The 18,209-nt window shown below is 39.3% G+C and overlaps 1 protein-coding gene across 1 annotated transcript in view; it reads right to left on the reverse strand.

Annotated features, from left to right (window-relative positions):
- The window catches only part of si:ch73-390b10.2 (Golgi pH regulator), a 45,371-nt gene extending 27,509 nt beyond the window's left edge, over positions 1-17,862 (reverse strand). Inside the window, exons 1-6 of the mRNA XM_043691267.1 lie at positions 17,801-17,862; positions 16,021-16,080; positions 12,808-12,911; positions 9,709-9,815; positions 8,174-8,275; positions 4,064-4,184 (exon numbers count right to left, since the gene is read on the reverse strand). Coding sequence (XP_043547202.1) covers positions 4,064-4,184; positions 8,174-8,275; positions 9,709-9,815; positions 12,808-12,911; positions 16,021-16,080; positions 17,801-17,842 — 536 coding nt within the window. The 5' untranslated portion in view covers positions 17,843-17,862. The remainder of the gene's footprint in view (positions 1-4,063; positions 4,185-8,173; positions 8,276-9,708; positions 9,816-12,807; positions 12,912-16,020; positions 16,081-17,800) is intronic.
- Between the last annotated feature and the right edge of the window lie 347 nt (positions 17,863-18,209).

An 18,209-nucleotide genomic window follows, 5' to 3' on the forward strand; every position in this document is an offset into this window, starting at 1 on the left:
TCAAAGTGGGATCTAAACAGCTATCAACATGTCTCAGCATTCACATTGGAACAACCCACTGTTGTAGGGGACAACACAAGGTCATGGGCTAAAGCTGAATGTTTTCACGTTACACTGCTCTGTACGATCATCAGTCTGGCTCATAAAGCAGTCTTTTAAAATATACTTGCAAGCAGGAAATCTTGCAGCATAACATGAGGCAAATCATGTATGCCTTTGAAAATTCTATTGAAGTAATTCCATTACTGCTCTTTCCCAAGAACTCTGCAAAATGCAACTCCCATTTGAAAATTACTACTGAATCTGTCTCCACTACCCTCAGACAGTGATTCCAGATCACAAAAACTCAAGACCAACCCTAACACCCCTGCCTGCTTTTGGCTCTTAAAATATAAAGACGGCATTTAATAAAAATGTTAATCTGTTGCACTGCTGAGGAAGTGATAATCTCTCTGTGGTGTAAACCTCAATACTCAACTATGAACCATTCTGTCTTCAACCCTTCAATTCCTTTCCACGTAGACTTTTCTTGTTCTTGTTCATCTCAAACTCTTTCCCCGTCAGTCATTGTTTCTCCATGCTGTCTCTCTTCCATACATGCCTTGCATCCCATGCTTCAATGATTTACAAATGTGTCACTTTAACTTGCTCAAACTCAGAGCCATTGTAATATTTTTCATTCTTAAATGGACGTATGTGCCCATATATCATGAAGGTTATTGGTCAAGTTTTTGAGATCAACGTGGATAACTTTAAAATGTATTCTTACATGGAATTTGGACAAAACTAATATTTATATAGTCATAGAGTCATACAGCTCGAAAACAGACCCTTCGGTCCAACTGGTCCATGCCGACCATAATTCCAAATGAAATTTGTCCCATCTACCTGCGCTTGGCCCATATCCCTCCAAATATTTCTTATTTGTGTACTTAACTAAATGTTTTTTAAATGTTTTAACTTCATTCATCACTTCCTCTGGAAGTTCATTCCACACAGGAACCATACTGTGTGTAAACAAATTGCCCACATGTCCTTTTTAAATCTTTCTCTTCTCACCTTAAAAATATGCCCCCTCATCTTGAACTCCCCCACCTTGAGGAAAATACGCCTGCAATTCACCTTATCTACATCCCTCATTATTTTGTAAACTTTTATAAGGTCACCTTTCAACCTCCTAAGCTCCAGTGAAAAGAGTCCCAACCTATCCAGCTTCTCTTTATAACTCAAACCCTCCATTCCTGGCAATATCCTGGTAAATCTCTTCTGAACCCTCTCCAACCCTTCCTTTAACAGGGTGACCAGAACTAGACACAGTACTCCAGAAGTGGCTTCACCAACATCCTGTACAACCTCTATATGACATCCCTACTCCTATACTCAAAGGTCCAAGCAATGAAGGCAAGGATGCTAAAGACCTTATTAATCACCTCATCTATATGTGATGCAAACTTCAAAAATTTTTGTATATGAACCCCAGATCTCTCTATTCTATAAGACTGCCCAAGCCCTACATTTATTTGTATAATTCTTGTCCTTGTTTGTTTTTCCAAAATGTAACACTTTGCATTTATCCAAATTAAACTCCATCTGCCACTCTTCAGTCCATTGGATCCAATTGATTAAGATCTCTTTGTAACCTTAGATAACCTGTCATACTGTACACTATACCACAAATCTTAGTACTGACTAACCATACTTTCCATATTCTCATCTGAATCATTTATATAAATGCCAAACAAAAGTGGACCTAGCACTACTCCCTGTGGAACACTGTTGGTCACAAGTTTCCTGTTCATAAAACAACCCTCCACCATCACTCTCCATCTCCCATTGTTAAGCCAATTTTGTATCCAATTGGCAAGCTCACCCTGAGTCCCACGCGATCTAACTTAGTCTACCATATGGAACCTTGTCAAAGGCTTTACTGAAGTCCAAGTAAATGATATCTACCATTCTGTCCTCGTCAATCTTCTTGCTTACTTCCTCAAAAAACTTTGTGAGACATTATTTCCCTCACACAAAACTGTGCTGACTATCCCTAATGAATCCTCGCCTCCCCAAATGCATATATATCCTACCTTTCAGAATTAAAAACTTACCCACCACCGAAGTCAGACTCACAGGTCTATAATTCCCAGGTTTCGCTTTACATCCTTTCTTAAACAAAGGCACAATAGCCACTCTCCAGTCATTCAGTACCTCATCTATAATTATAGATGATATAAATATTCCTCCCTAACCTCCCACAAAGTCCTGGGTCGCACTGGATCAAGTCCTGGAGATTCACCCACCATTATATTTTCTAAGACTCAAGCACTTCTTCTCTGTAATTTGAGATGTTTTCAAAACATTAATATTTATTTTCCTGAGTTCTTTAGTTTCCATTTCTTCCTCCACAGTAAAAACTGATGCAAAATATTCATTTAATACCTCTTCCATCTCCTGAGGTTCAACACAATGAGGACCTTTTTTTTAAATAAATATTTTTATTGAAAACCTTTTTAAATATTTTACAAATTACCTATATACAAAAAAACTCAAAACAGAAAAAAAAGCACTACAACAAAGCCATAACACAGTACTATTGCTAATGAACGACCTACTATTGTTCAAAACAAACATATCTACTTAAACTAAACTATGAATATATTAAATAAATACTAATTTAAACTAAATTCAAATAACTTAAATAATATCTCACTACTTTATTCTATCTCACTCATCACACCTCCACTGAGGCCCCCATCCCTGGGAGAACATCTACAGTAATGATGACCTCTTTGATCTTTAAGGGGCTCTCTTGATGTGCATCCCCAACTATCTTTGAATAGTGAGGTTTGCTAGGCCATTTTAGACAACAGCGCTGAAAATGTGTTGCTGGAAAAGCGCAGCAGGTCAGGCAGCATCCAGGGAACAGGAGAATCGACGTTTCGGGCATAAGCCCTTCTTCAGGAATGAGGAAAGTGTGTCCAGGCTGGACACACTTTCCTCATTCCTGAAGAAGGGCTTATGCCCGAAACGTCGATTCTCCTGTTCCTTGGATGCTGCCTGACCTGCTGCGCTTTTCCAGCAACACATTTTCAGCTCTGATCTCCAGCATCTGCAGACCTCATTTTCTCCTCCATTGTAGACAACAGTTGAGAGTTAAATTAGCACACCCAACAAATTATATCATATGTGACTTCGCAGATGCTGAAGCAGTTTGTATCCATTTGTAGCAACACCTGGACAACATCCAGCTTGTGCTGATAAGTGGAAAGTAACATTTATGCCAAACAAGTGCCACGCAATGATCATCTATAACAAGAACAAATCTAACCATCATATCCTGATGTTCAATCAAACTATCAATGCTGAATTCCGATCAATATCCTTGGGGTTACTACTGACCAGAAACTGAATGGCCCAGCATATAAATACTGTTTCTACAACAGCAAGTCAGTGACTAGGACTTCTGTAATGAATGACTGACTTTCCAAAGCCTGTCCACTAATTACATGACACAGGTCAACAGTGTGATGGCATAATCTCCACTTCTTTGGATGAGTGCAGCTCCAGCAATACTCAAGAAGCTTAACACCAACCAGAACATAGCAGTCTGCAATACTGGTGCCCCAACCACCTTCAGTATTCAGTCTCTTCACCACTAGATGTATAGTGTCAGCAGTATGTGCCATCTACAAGATACACTACAGTAACTTACCAATACTCCCCAACAGCACCTTCCAAATCTATGACCTCTATCACCAGGAAGGATAAGGGCAGCAAATATGTGGAACAGCATTACCTGCAAATTCCCATCCAAGCAACACACTGTGAAGATGTGGAACTCTATCACTGTTCCATCACTGCTGCAGGGTCAAACTTCGGTAAATCTCTTCCCAATATCACTGTGGGTGCTCCTATACACCAATGACTGCAGCTCACCACCAGCTTCGCCGGGGCAATTAGGGATGGGGAATAAATGCTGGCCCAGCTAGTGACATCTACATTTGAATGAATACAGAAAAGGGAATACAGGGATAGAATAGAGATTTCCCGGAACAATCAGCACTCTCACCTCAGAAAGTATGACATGTACGTGTATGGACAATTTACTGCACCAAAACCAGACAACAGTGCCATTAGCGTAACACCAATGACCCCCACTCTGCTGATCAATTGTTCGATTGATAGAATACCTGATGGAGGAAAGGAAAATAAATGCAACATAAAAAGATTTGCACTTTAATGACACAAGATTTTAAAAACAGTATGATATTTGTTACAAGTGAAGTTGGGGGAATGCACCTATTCCTTCTTAGTTGTACTCCTTCACTGATCAGAACACATTTTAAATTTTAGCAGGGTGATGATGTGGCCAATTATCCACATCTCGGACCGTATTTTGTTTATTATCAGAAACAAGTCAGCTAGGTTTTCTTTAAAAGGTAGACAATCAGGAGGCTGCAAGAAAAAAGCAAGCCAAACAGCATCAGGGCGTGGAGAAGTCAACGTTTCAGGTATAACTCTTCTTCAGGACTGAAAATGATATGGAGCTCCTTAGAATCCCTACGGGATGGAAACAGACTCGATGAGTCCAGACTGACACATCCCCTACCCTATCCCTGTAACCCTGCATTTCCTATGGCTAACACACCTAATCTACACATCCCTGAACACTATGGGTAATTTAGCATGGCCAATCCGCCTAATTTGCCTACCTTTGGATTATGGGAGGAAACCCACGCAGACACAGGGAGAATGTACAAATGTCACACAGATAGTCGCCTGAGGGTGGAATCAAACCCGGATCCCTGAAGCGGTGAGGCAGCAGTGCTAACCACTGAGCCACTGTGCTGCCCTCAAATAAAACTTGGTCAATCTAACTTGCAAAGGTGACTGACAAAAAAAGGTTTAGACTTTGCCAAGACAGACACAATTAACACTGCAATATCCCAAACTGAACACAGACAAACTATGGTCAACGTCCCAAAGAAAACATCAAATCGCAAAAGCAATCAAACCAGAGCCAACAGATTTCTCAGCAAAGCACCCACCCATCCACCCCACTATGCCTAGACATTACTGGCACTGTGGATCACCAAATCTCATTAAAACAAGTTTTAAAATCCAATTGTTTACTTGTGATGATCTGGCTGTGAAACTTCCTTAAGATCCACTCTGCCATGGATTGAATCAATGACAGTGACCCAACTGTTTTCCTGGCGCTACACTCCCTGGACTTGGGAAACTGCATGCCAGCAGTTATTTAAATACACAACTCCAGCTTTTCAGAAGCAGCATGACCTTGGTTTGTTTCCTGATCTCTAATCTGGCTCATTATTTGTTGATGTACTTCACCCTAATTCACAGCTGCATCAAACTATTGATGGCACACAGCTTCCCTGAGCTCCCACTGATCCAAGGGTCTCTCATGAGGTGTAACTCCAATACCTAGCTGCCTACTAACATATAGAATGTCCTCCTGAAATCTGACTGCAGGACTATCCAACTGCTCTTGTCTTTTCACTGAGCCTCAACAATACTAGCAATAACGTGCCTATTGAATCTTAGAATGACCCCTTGAATTCTGACTGCACAGAGCCAGCAGTCCAAAATCATCTTCCTAACACTGCAGTTTAGTGGTTCTTGACTGCATGAAGCTTGTTTCTGTGTATCTGTTTTATGACTCCAACTAACTGTGACCTGCAACCTATTCTTCAGTGACCCTTGAATTGTTTGGAGTGACCTATTGAAAGATTTGCAACTAGCCCTTGTACCTTGGCAATACTTAATATAAATAATAATTTGGAACAATCAAACATAACAACACCCCAGAACTCCATGTTCCATGAATGTTACAATGCTTATTAGATGCAAGTTCCTACACAAACTGTATAAAACAAAAAGAGTTCATTACACTTTGCCTAAAACCGCAAATCAATCAGCTATGTACATTTTCCTGTTGAAGGGCTTTTGCCCAACATGTCGATTTTCCTGCTCCTGGGATGCTGTCTGACCTGCTGTGCTTTTCCAGCACCACTCTAATCTTGACTCTAATCTCCAGCATCTGCAGTGCTCACTTTGCCTAGATACATTTTACAACAACTCCAGATAAACCAAGCAAACCCGAATAAAGTTCTGATTTAAGTTAAACTCCTGATACACTATAAACCCATTAGAAAATAACAGAATAATTTTACAAATACGGAGGAACCTCGATTATCCAGCATTCAATTACCCGAATTTCGGATTATCTGACAAGATCGCAAGGTCCCAGTGGTTGGCTAAACTATGTTATCTGGCATTTGATTAACCGAACAAAATGCTCCCTGTCCATGTCCTTCAGACAATTGAGGTTCTTCTATACATGCTCAAGAAAGTTCTGATGTAGAAGTAAAATGACACAGTACTTTAATATTATTGACAGTACATGATAGCATATTGAGAGAAGACATATATTTAGAATCAGAACTTTACTTCTCAAATTACTATATCACTGTTGAGAAGTAATGGTAGATTGGACACAGGAGAAGGTCACAGGTCTGCTCTTAGCTGTGTGCAAGTTAAGGAGGGAGTAAATCAGAGTTTTTGCTGTGGCACTGTGGAATCTATAGCACAAGTAATGTTTGCCCATTACATACCAGCTTCCATGAGATGCAATTCAGTTAATAAATTGAGTGTGAGGATATGTTTTCCTGCTGGCTGTATCAGATAAATACTATGTTTCACTTATTTTAGTGTGATAATGTGATTCATTGGAATGTACACATCTCTTAAAAAAAGTCTAAAGACAGCTTAAAGTTAGACCAATGACCCTTCAAGCTGTCTCTCCACTACAAATCTCAAGACTTTCCCTTGGTGTTGACAGCTCTCAACAAAAATATGCACACAGTTGTAAACACACTGTCATAACAATACCTTCTAACTAAAGCACTCAGCTTTTTTTTCCATTTATCACACAAGTCATTCTGTGACTTGAGCAAAAATTGACAGTTTGTGGTTAGTTAAAAACCATGGGTGGCACTGAGCCAAAGAGTGTCCACCCACTACAGTCTGGGCCACATTCGAACATAAACCCATCCAATACTCGTAACAGGAAAATTATCATAAACTATGCCATCTAAGATCTTGAGAGGTTTTTGATATATTTTTCGATGTGTTCACAAGTAGATGCAGACTTGAGCTAGTAATGCAGGAGGTTCAAATCTCTAGCTGTGAAAATTGAATGTGATAAATCTAACAAATCAAAGACTTGTTAGTATCAGAGAAATGACTGTTAAAGTTGCTCCACTGCAGTCAAAATACAACAATTAGGATCCTACTATCTTATAGCGCAATGGGAGGCCTTTCTGGCTGTTCCTGCCCCTAGAAAGAGTTGTTCAAAGTAGTCCTGTGCCCTAGCTTTTTCTACATAATACTGTAAAGTAGTTGTCTTCAGAAAAACATCCACTTTCCTTTGGGAGTTCTTACGGAATCATAGGAATTGTATTCCTATGGATTCACTACCTTTTAAAGGAGTCTTTGAGATCTTAACCACGTGAAAAACAATGCAAAAAAGAAATTATCTCCTCTCTAGAATTTCTGGTTGGCAACCTACTCACCAGGGCAATTTTTTTTTCTATCTGCTTGATCAAAACCTATCGAGACTGCTGGCTTTACATACATCCTGAAAACAAATAATTAAATAAAAATGATCGGGTTGCCATTAAATCACACATTTCCGTACAATTATTTTAAATTATGAATGAGAATATGGTTTTAGTTATAAGAAAACTGAATGCAATAGTATTCTAAATTGGGGCTGTCTCAAATAGGTTTGGAATGTGACCCATGGACTAACAAATGTCGCATGTCTAAATGTACATCATCTTTTATAAGTGAAAAGATACTATATAAATGTCTCTGAAGTTATGAATATAAGAAATGGGAGCAGGGACACTAACAAATATACAAGCACGTGGAATGATTAATATAAAAGACTGGACTTTGAGTTGAGAATCAATGGTGAGATTTCAATAGATTTGCTCCATAAGCCCTTCACTTTTCAAAGTCCAGGTCAATCTGTCAGATCCTTCCATTAAAAACTGGCAGCTTTTAATATTAAGAAAAAAAATCTTTGATTAATACATTATCTGTGAAATTATACAAAGAAAATCATTTTCCTAGAAAGTTAGAATGGACTTACCATGTTTTGGGCTTAGGATAGGAAAAGGATCTCCAAGTTTCCAGAAAAAGTACATGAAAGCCAACCAAACAACACATGCGAACAGGAATCTCTTTCTCTGCACTAAAGGAAATATACAGGTTATTTCCAGAGTAGTACAGCACAAAAGACTATTCAACTTGCCTTTGAAATTATCCAAATAATTGCACTCTCTTGTTCTTTCCATACAGCCCTGCATATCTTCCTTTCCACGGTCATGTCTGAATCTGCTTTCACTGTGCAGTATGTTCCAAACCATCATAAAGCATTTTCTTCCCTCTTACCTCTAGTTCTTTTGACAATTGCCTTAATTTTATGTCCTCTGGTTACTGACCCTGCTGCTAATGAAAAGAGATTACTCTTATTTGAATCTTGCTAAAGTATATACATTTTGTTGGAACCTTTTAGCTTGCCTCATCAAGACAATTCACAAATACCAAAGCAAAGGGAAAACAGTATGAAACTCTACAAAAGAAGAGTGCTGTTTGGTTGGCAAATGCACTCAGATTAGTAGAGATATTGTCATGGGGAATGGACTTTTTGATAGCTGACTGTTAACACCAAGCTTTGTTTAAGTTCTCAAATAATGTTTGCCCTTCACCTTGGTAATTCTTGGTAATTGTTTGATGAGTGCAAGACAATATGCTTCAACAAAATGTGCATTTTTTCCCACAGTACTCATTCTGTTTTAACAAACAACTATCTATTTTTTATTTGATAAAAATACTTCATGGTTTTTGAACACATTTATCAAATCTTCCCCGTCACTTTCTCTGTTCCAAGAAGAATATCACCTTCTCCACAAATGGTCTATGGATATGGTTACCAACATTAATTGTGATTTGCTAATGCTGATTTGTTAAGCAGGTTTAGTGCCCTTTACCGTTTTTGTGCATGATTGCAAACAAACGATAACTTAAATATTGGGTCATGCACATCCCTTATGGGAAATTTTGATTGGATGTGCTGCTTGAAGAGAACTCCGAATATGAAACTCAATTGTAAACTTCAACAGAATGGTTTCTAAACCTTAACTCCAAGCAGATATATGCAAGTGCTGCAATAACATCTCAAAACCACAGCCAGGTAATTTAACTGAAGAATAAATACCATTTCGTGATAGGAGCTGGCTCTAATTTGAATTTAGTTAACAATTTAACTAACTGATTCCACTACAAACCTATCAACGAAAAGACAAGCAATACGTAGCATTTATTATCACACAAAACATAGGACTATCAAATGTTGACTAATATATAAGATTGAATAGAAAAACAAATATGTGGCAAACTACCATCCTAAATAAATATCCTGGTCTCAATCATAGATCTGGTAATTAGAATAATTTTTAATGTGTATTTGACTCATCAGGACAGGACCATTTTTGCACCTGAAATTACACTAGCACTTTCCAATGTAAAATTACAACACACCTCATTCAAAAATGCAAATTAAATATTTTTTAATGTATGATTGTAGAATTATCTTTGGTACATGTTATGATTGCATCTACTTACAAAGTCGAATGTTGCTGACCACAAAATAGCCAATGTAGAAAGGAACGATAAATATAAGCGCCACAAGGGTGACATATAGATTCAACTTCCAATGAAAATATCTTGAACTGGAAGACAACAAAGTTACATGCAAATAAAATTCCTGTATGCCAAAATGCTGTTGTAGCAAACTTTATTTGATCATTATGGCCCAAATATTGCATATATCTCTCCTAGATGACCCAGATTCTGTCCTAATCTGATTAACATGATCTATATTTATCTGCTCAATATTTAGGGCAGTACAGCGAAACTTGGGGACCCTTGCCACTATATTCTGTTCAATGGTTCACGTATGATTGCATCCTATTGAGTAGATGGGTAACACATGATCAAATTGAATCTTAGATTAATAAGTGTTCAAGTCCTTTAACTTCAGACCAGACCACCAAGGTGAGTTGCTTCAGTTTGTTGTTTGTAAGGGTTGATTAGATTAGATTACTTAGATTAGATTACTTACATTGTGGAAACAGGTCCTTCGGCCCAACAAGTCCACACCGACCCTCCGAAGAGCAACCCACCCAGACCCATTCCCCTACATTTACCCCATTCATCTAACACTACGGGCAATTTAGCATGGCCAATTCACCTAACCTACACATCTTTAGACAGTCGGAGAAAACCCACGCAGACATGGGGAGAATGTGCAAACTCCACACAGACAGTTGCCAGACATGGGATTTGAACCCGGGTCTCTTGTGCTGTGGAGCAGCAGTGCTAACCATTGTGCCACCGTGTATTTTTTCTGCAATCCCAATCCCAGTTCAAAATTGCTCCAGTTTCATTTAAATGATTCATAAGACTGAAATTCTGTATATGCAACATCCATCATCTTCCATTTACCTATATAGTCTACATTTTCTCAAAATAATGGTTATTTTTGTAAAGCCCTTATAAATCTGTTCGAACTTTGATTACGAATGAGCTCTCTTGTGGTGCAGTGGTAGTGCCCCTACCCCTGGACTGGTTCAAGTCCCACCTGTCCCAGAGATATGTCATAACATTCTTGAACAGACTGATTAGAAAAATAGATTAAATAAAAAAACTGATGATCCGATGTTTCTCAAATAACTCTTTTAAGTTAATTCCAATAGAATAAGATCAACTGGCTTTGTTTTGTAGTTCACCTTTTCTCTTTTTCCGAATAATGAACCATTTGCAACCTTCATGTCCTAATAATTTTAAAACTAGAGCAACACTATTCAGGAGTGAAACCAGATTCACTCCTCCAACAAGGACAGAATGTTGGGATAATTAAAATATTAATGACTATGATAGATGGATCTTTGTTGTGTCAGAGTACCAAGGGGATTTGGGTTAAAAATGGGTGAAGTTAAACTGAGATACACATCAACCACAATTTAAATCAATGATGCAGCAGGAAAGGTATAATGGTCTTTTTTGTATTTTCATAGTTCCTGATTAATGGCTCTGCTAGTCCATCTGACAAATTTCTTCAGCATTTCATGATGAAAACCATCTGGAATTAATTTTCTACCTTCTAGTTTCTTTCAGTTAAATGACAATAGATTTTACTCTCATTCTCAAAAGTATTTTAATATAACCATTAAGGATTATTTTTAACTATTTTAAAAAGAGCACTCCAATGTTGTGTCTTAGAGCTACAATCTAAATCAAAAGGAATAGCAATTAAATCCAAAATGATAAATAAGAGAACCAGTGACAATTTGCAGAATAAAATCTGGTCCAGGATAGTGTGAAAACTAATATTCTTCAACAATTAAATCCGTAAAATATATAAGTGACAGATTTAAGATTATGCTGTTATGTAATGAAAAGGACAAGCACAACAATACCATTTACTTTTAAGATTATACAAGCCAAAATTAAAATTTAGTCACTTTAATCCTGCAGCTGATTCTCAAATTACTTCACAGAAACCATACAGAAAGATAGTAACAAAAACCAATACATCTTTTGTGATGTTTAAAATTGTATTCTTCCTATTAAAAGTGGATTCAATCTCTCACCCTATTTGAATATAGATTATAATCAAGAGTGATTTACTCATGTAGATAACACAACCAACAGGATCAGCACGCAATCCACTTCACCACATAGTTGTAATGTAACATCGACAAAGATTTATTACAACAAACCTGCCGAGGCTCCTTCAACAGTATCTTCCAAACCTGCCATCTGTACAATGCCAAGAGCAGCAGACAGATACGAACACCACTTGTAAGTTCCCCTCCAACTCATAAACCATACTGACCTGGAACCATATTATTGTTCTTTCACTGTCACTGGGTCAATGTCATGAAACCTCCTTCCCAATAGCATTATACGTGTACCTCCACATGAAGTACAGAAGGTCAAGATGGCACATCACTGCCACCCTCTCAAGAGGAAATAGAAATGAGCAACAAACGCTGGCCTTGCCAGTGGTGTCCATGCACCATGAACAACTGAAACAAACGCTAAGGTACATGTAAAAGATCAAATGGTACTACTTAGAAGAGGAGCAGAAAAATTCTTCTCAGCATCCTAGCCAATATTGAATAAAAGTAAACTTGTCTGAGTCTCAGAGGACCATAAGCCTGCTCTCTCAGAGAGGCCAGGGGTGCGATTATAGAGACAGTGAGAGCGAGACAGTGAGTTTAATCCAGAGGTCACCATGCCTCAGTCAAAGGGCAATGCTGAGACAATGAAACCTTCATGGTGACCTCAGCTAGTACAGGAATTGAACTCACTCTGTTGGTGTCTCTTTGCATTGCAAACCAGCTGTCCAGCCAGCTTAGCTAACCAATCGTCATTTACCATTCAACTAACGTCATTAAAAACATGACTGAGTCATTATCACACTGTTTATAGGATATTGTTATGCATAAACTAATAAATTTTCTATAATAATTGAGTTCAGCAAGAACTTACTTTGGCTATCCATACTGTAAAGACATAATAAAACTAATTCCAATTAGTTCAACCTGACAACGTTTATGTATAACTGAAAAGGTACAGAATGGATATCCTTGGACTGACCGATAGGTGGTATATATCTGTATGATCCTAAATTGTTGATAAGGAATACACACTCACCTGCTGTTTAAAAGACCAAGAATCTCAAAGATAATAAGTTCAAACATAGTACAGGAGAAAGCAAACATCACAGAGAAAACCATTTGGACAACATACTGTCGGACCTGCAAAGAAGACAGACAATGCTTAGCCCTGTGTAGGAGAATGGACTGCAGCTTTCAGTAGTGGATGCAATGGGGGAAAAACTGCTATCCTTGGTAAGACAGTATTAAAACAAGTTGACTGACGCTATTCAGTGTAATTATTTCTGGTAACAGAATGCAAAAGTAACATAGCCCAAGTTTTCCCATCATAAGTGCATTACATAGAATTTACAACATAGAAACAGGCCATCGAGTCCAACATGTTTATAACAGCACTTATGCTCCAAATGAGTCTCTTCCAACCTTACTTTACCCCATCACCAAATTATTGATTCTTGGGAGTTGCTGGCAAGACTGCTCTTATTGCACATACCTACATGCCTTTAACTGAGTGGCTTTATTAATAAATCAAATGGCAGTTATAGACCAAATGCATTAGTGTGGGACTGAAAAACATGTGTTTCCTTTCTTAAAAGACTTTGATGAAAATTTGTTGACTTTGTTTCCCTAATTTGGCCTTGGAATATGGGCATCTCCAACATTTATTGCTAAAACTTATTTATTTTGGAGAAGATGGCAGTGAGCTCCCTGCATGAAGTGCTGCAGTCTGTGGTGGGAGGTGCATCAACAGTGTTGTTAGGAATGAAGTTTCAGGATTTTGACCCAGCAACAGTGAAGGAATGGTAATGCATTTCTGAGACAGGATTCGGTGTGCCATTGAGGAGGACTTACAAGTGGTGGCGTTCTTATGCATTTTCTGCCCTTGTCCTTCTATGTGAAGGTTTGGAAGGTGCTGTTGAAGGAGGTTTGGCGAGTTGCTGCAGCGCAACTTTTAACTGGTACATACTATTGTCACTATAAGTGGAGCGAGTGAATTTTGAAGGTGATAGATCAGATGTCAGTCAAGCAGGTTGCTTTGTCCAGGATTATGTCAAGTATCTTGAGTGATTTTAGAACTGAACTCATCCATGTAAGTGGACAGCATTCAATCCTACTCCTGATTTTTGCCTTGCGAATAATGGACAGATTTATGGGGAGTCAAACGGATGATTTATCTCATAATTCCTAGCGTCTAACTGTTCTTGTTATGAGATTAATTATATTACTGTTCCATAGAACATAGAAAAATACAGCGCAGTACAGGCCCTTTGGCCCTCGATGTTGCGCCGATCCAAGCCCACCTAACCTACACTAGCCCACTATCCTCCATATGCCTATCCAATGCCCGTTTAAATGCCCATAAAGAGGGAGAGTCCACCACTGCTACTGGCAGGGCATTCCATGAACTCACGATTCGCTGAGTAAAGAATCTACCCCTAACATCTGTCCTATACCTACCCCCCCTTAATTTAAAGCTATGCCCCCTCGTAATAGCTGACTCCATATGTGGAAAAAGGTTCTCACGGTCAACCCCATCTAAACCCCTAATCATTTTGTACACCTCTATCAAGTCACCCCTAAACCTTCTTTTCTCCAATGAAAACAGCCCCAAGTGCCTCAGCCTTTCCTCATACGATCTTCCTACCATACCAGGCAACATCCTGGTAAACCTGCTCTGCACCCGTTCCAGTGCCTCCACATCCTTCCTATAGTATGGTGACCAAAACTGCACACAATACTCCAGATGCGGCCGCACCAGTCTTATACAACTGCAACATGACCTCAGGACTCCGGAACTCAATTCCAGTTCAGTTTCAGGTCAGGATAATGCCCAGGAGGTTAACAGTCAGGGAATTCAGCAATGGAAATCCATTGACTATCAAGAGGAGACAATCAGATTCTCTCATGTAGGAGATGATTATTACTTGACACTTCTGTGCGTGAATCTTACTGTTTATTAAGCCAAGCCTGAATATTGTCCAAGTCTTGCTGAAATGGACAAGGACTGCTTCAGTATCTGAGGAGTTGCAAATGCAGCTAAACATTGCACAATCAGCAGCAAACATTCCCCACTCCTGCCTTATTACGGAAGATTATAGATGAAACAGATGAAGATGGCTGGACCTAAGCACAACTCTAATGAAATCCTATAGCAATGCTGGGACAGAAATTAATGACATTCACAACCAGAATAATCTTCATTGGGGGCAGCATGGTGGCTCAGTGGTTAGCATTGCTGCCTCACTGCGCCAGGGACCCGGGTTTGATTTCTGCCTCGGACGACTGTCTTTGTGGAGTTTGCACATTCTCCCTGTGTCTGTGTGGGTTTCCTCTGGTGCTCCGGTTTCCTCCCACAGTCCAAAGATATGCAGATTAGGTGGATTGGCCATGTTAAATTGCCGACAGTGTTCAGGGATGTATAGGTTAGTCAGGGGAAATGTACGGTATTGGGTCTGGGTGGGATACTCTTCGGAGGGGCGGTGTGAACTTCTTGGTCTGAAGGGCCTGTTTCCACACTGTAGGAATTCTAATTGGTGTTACGTATGACTTCAACCAGAAGACAGTTTCCCCCTTATCTCATTAACTCAGAAACATTCAGCTTTGATGACAAATATTTCTCTCTCACAATATGATCTGCATGAATAATCTGATTTTAAAAAATCCTTTTTATAAAATGGAGGAGAAAAATAGCTTTATGACTGATTAAGTATCAATTCTCTCCCTGCAAAGTCAGCTTGTTCAATCTAACCTGAAAAGTTTAAATTCTTAATTCTAGTGTCATCCCAATGTATTTTCTCCAGCACTTCTTTATTCTTTCCAGATTACAGAGATCAAAAATGTGCATAAGTGTGATTTAATAAAGTTTACACAGAATGGAACAATTCAATGCTTCAAGTGGAGTTTATTCAATCTATATAGATAATAATACTGTGTACAGTGTTCCAAGTGTGATTTAGATAAAGTTCATATTTAACAACAATTCACACAATATCTTTTATATAAGAAAACTTCCCAAGTTGCTAGTTCTGTCCAACATAATTTTCCTGTTTGGGAAATGTATCCTGCTAATCTATAAAACAGAACAGAAAAAGCTATACACAAATTGCAAGAAACTCAAAGTTGGTAGTAAACAGAGTTAAGGAAAAACATAGTTTAAGGTGTATATTTTATCCAGTTACAACCCAAACCATAGTGATCCTCATTATTAACAACAGGATTCCCACTGGCTTTGCAAAACTTGAAAATTTACCTCATAATCTTTGAATAACTGACGCATAAAGAAAAGCCATCCAAATCCAAAAAACAAGACCTGCAAAAAAGATGCACAAAAACCATTGATATCCCAAACCCACATACAGAACTGACTGAAATAGTCCAATTACTCCAATGGCCAGAAAATGACAATAGCTTTCATTTATATGACACGTCTCACATAATAAATTTCCTTTGAAGTGCCTTGGAATGTTTTATCAGACAAAATTTGAATCTGAGAGCTTCTTTAAAGATCGGTGCGCAAAACTACCAAACAAACTTGAATCTGAGACAGATGTCCAAAAAAAAAGTCAGAGGTACGTTTAATAGAGCTTCATAAAGGGAAGCAAGAGAGAGGGGGGGGGTTTAAGGATAAACTTGAGAGCACGGTACAGTGATGAATAGGATATGGATAGGTGGATTTTGGATGTGCACAAGTTTGCTGAAGGTGCAATAGAGATAGCTGGCCAAGGTAGAATACCGAGATCAAAGGATAATTTCATCAATGTGACACATAGAAAGATTCTAAACCACACAAAAAAAAATTTGAATTTACATAGCATCATTAATATAGTAAAATGTCCCAATGTGCTTCACATGATGGCAATCAGCCAAAGGCTGACACCAAGCCAGAGGAGGAGATATTAGGACAAGCCACTAAATAGTTGAGCAAAGTAGCAAGGTTCAAAGGGCGTTAAAAAGTAAAAAGGCAGGAATGTAAAAAGGTCATGCAGAGAATGCCAGAGCTTTAGAGCCCAGGCAATTAAAATCACAACCACCAATGGTAAACCAAAGGATGCTCAACAAGCTAGAATGGAAATAGTGCAGACAGCTTTCAAGGGTTTTGGACGGAAAGAGATTACAGACCTAGATAAGGTATTCATGCATGGATGAATTGAAATACGAGGATAAAACTAAGGTGTTGATTGATCAGGAGCCAAGTAAGTCAGCAAATCACAGTTGGTGATGTTAGATGCAACTTGACATTCAAAATTTAATTGAACAGGACAATTTGTATTACAGCATCTAAAACAACAAATATGATATTTGTGTTTTTATACATGTTTTTGTGTACACACCTGGACCTCACATCAAAGACAGTCAAGACTTTAACTCCACCTTCACAAAGTATTGTTGTAACCAGTGAGCCAACAATTTATTTGACTACCACAGCATTTCACTGGAATTTCAAAATTTCAATTGCTGGAATAGGCGAGAAAAGAAATATGTAATTCCTTCCACAACCTCACATTAGAATCATTGGAGTACTTTCTGAAGTCCAATCACAGTTGGAGAGAAGGAAACAGCAGTAAATTTGCACGCAACAAGCTCCCAAAAACAACGTGATAACGACCAGAGCATATATCTTTATACAGCGACGATATGTTATACGTCCTTTCACAGATCCTCAGGCAGCATCGACTGGGAGTTAAGGTTTCAGTCTGTCATGTTGAATGGGTCATCAATCCGCAACGTCCAGAACTGGTTTGTATCTGCAACGTTTTCTGCAATGTTTCCGCCCGCCCCCCCGCCTTTGCGATGGAGGTACAAGGGGTCGGTGTGTGAGAGTGAAATAAGGGGGGGCTGGGGAGGATCACCAGGGTGAATGTGTGGGGGTGATGTGGGCTGGGAGAGGAAGAACATCAGGGCATGGAGTGAGGCGCAGGGGAAATTGCAGAGGTTAATGAGGCACGCAAATTGAGGTGGAGACTTGAGAGAAGGATGAGGATGGTGATTTGTGAGGATCAATGCCTCCCTTTCCCCGGGGCCGCACTGACCTGCGACGAGAACATGATGACCGAGTCCACAACAAACGACATGGCGCCGACATCCGCCTTTACGTCATCAACACGCGACTAAAACGTCAACGATGCGACGGCGAGGCGCGAAACCATAGCAACGGAGGCGGACGGTGACTAACTGCCAGTGGGCCGACGTGGAGAGCTCGGTGCAAGTTTCGCTGCAGGGTAGGTGGGAGAATCACACTCATTTACAATCGCACTCTGGATACCGGACATTTTCCCGTGAGGATCCTGAGTGCAACACTGTCAGAGGGACAGTACTGAGGGAGTGCCGCACTGTCGGAGGGTCAGTGCTGAGGGAGTGCTGCACTGTCAGAGGGTCAGTACTGAGGGAGTGCTGCACTGTCAGAGGGTCAGTACTGAGGGAGTGCTGCACTGTCAGAGG

This window comes from Chiloscyllium plagiosum, chromosome 6, assembly GCF_004010195.1.
Source record: "Chiloscyllium plagiosum isolate BGI_BamShark_2017 chromosome 6, ASM401019v2, whole genome shotgun sequence".
Lineage (NCBI taxonomy): Eukaryota > Metazoa > Chordata > Chondrichthyes > Orectolobiformes > Hemiscylliidae > Chiloscyllium > Chiloscyllium plagiosum.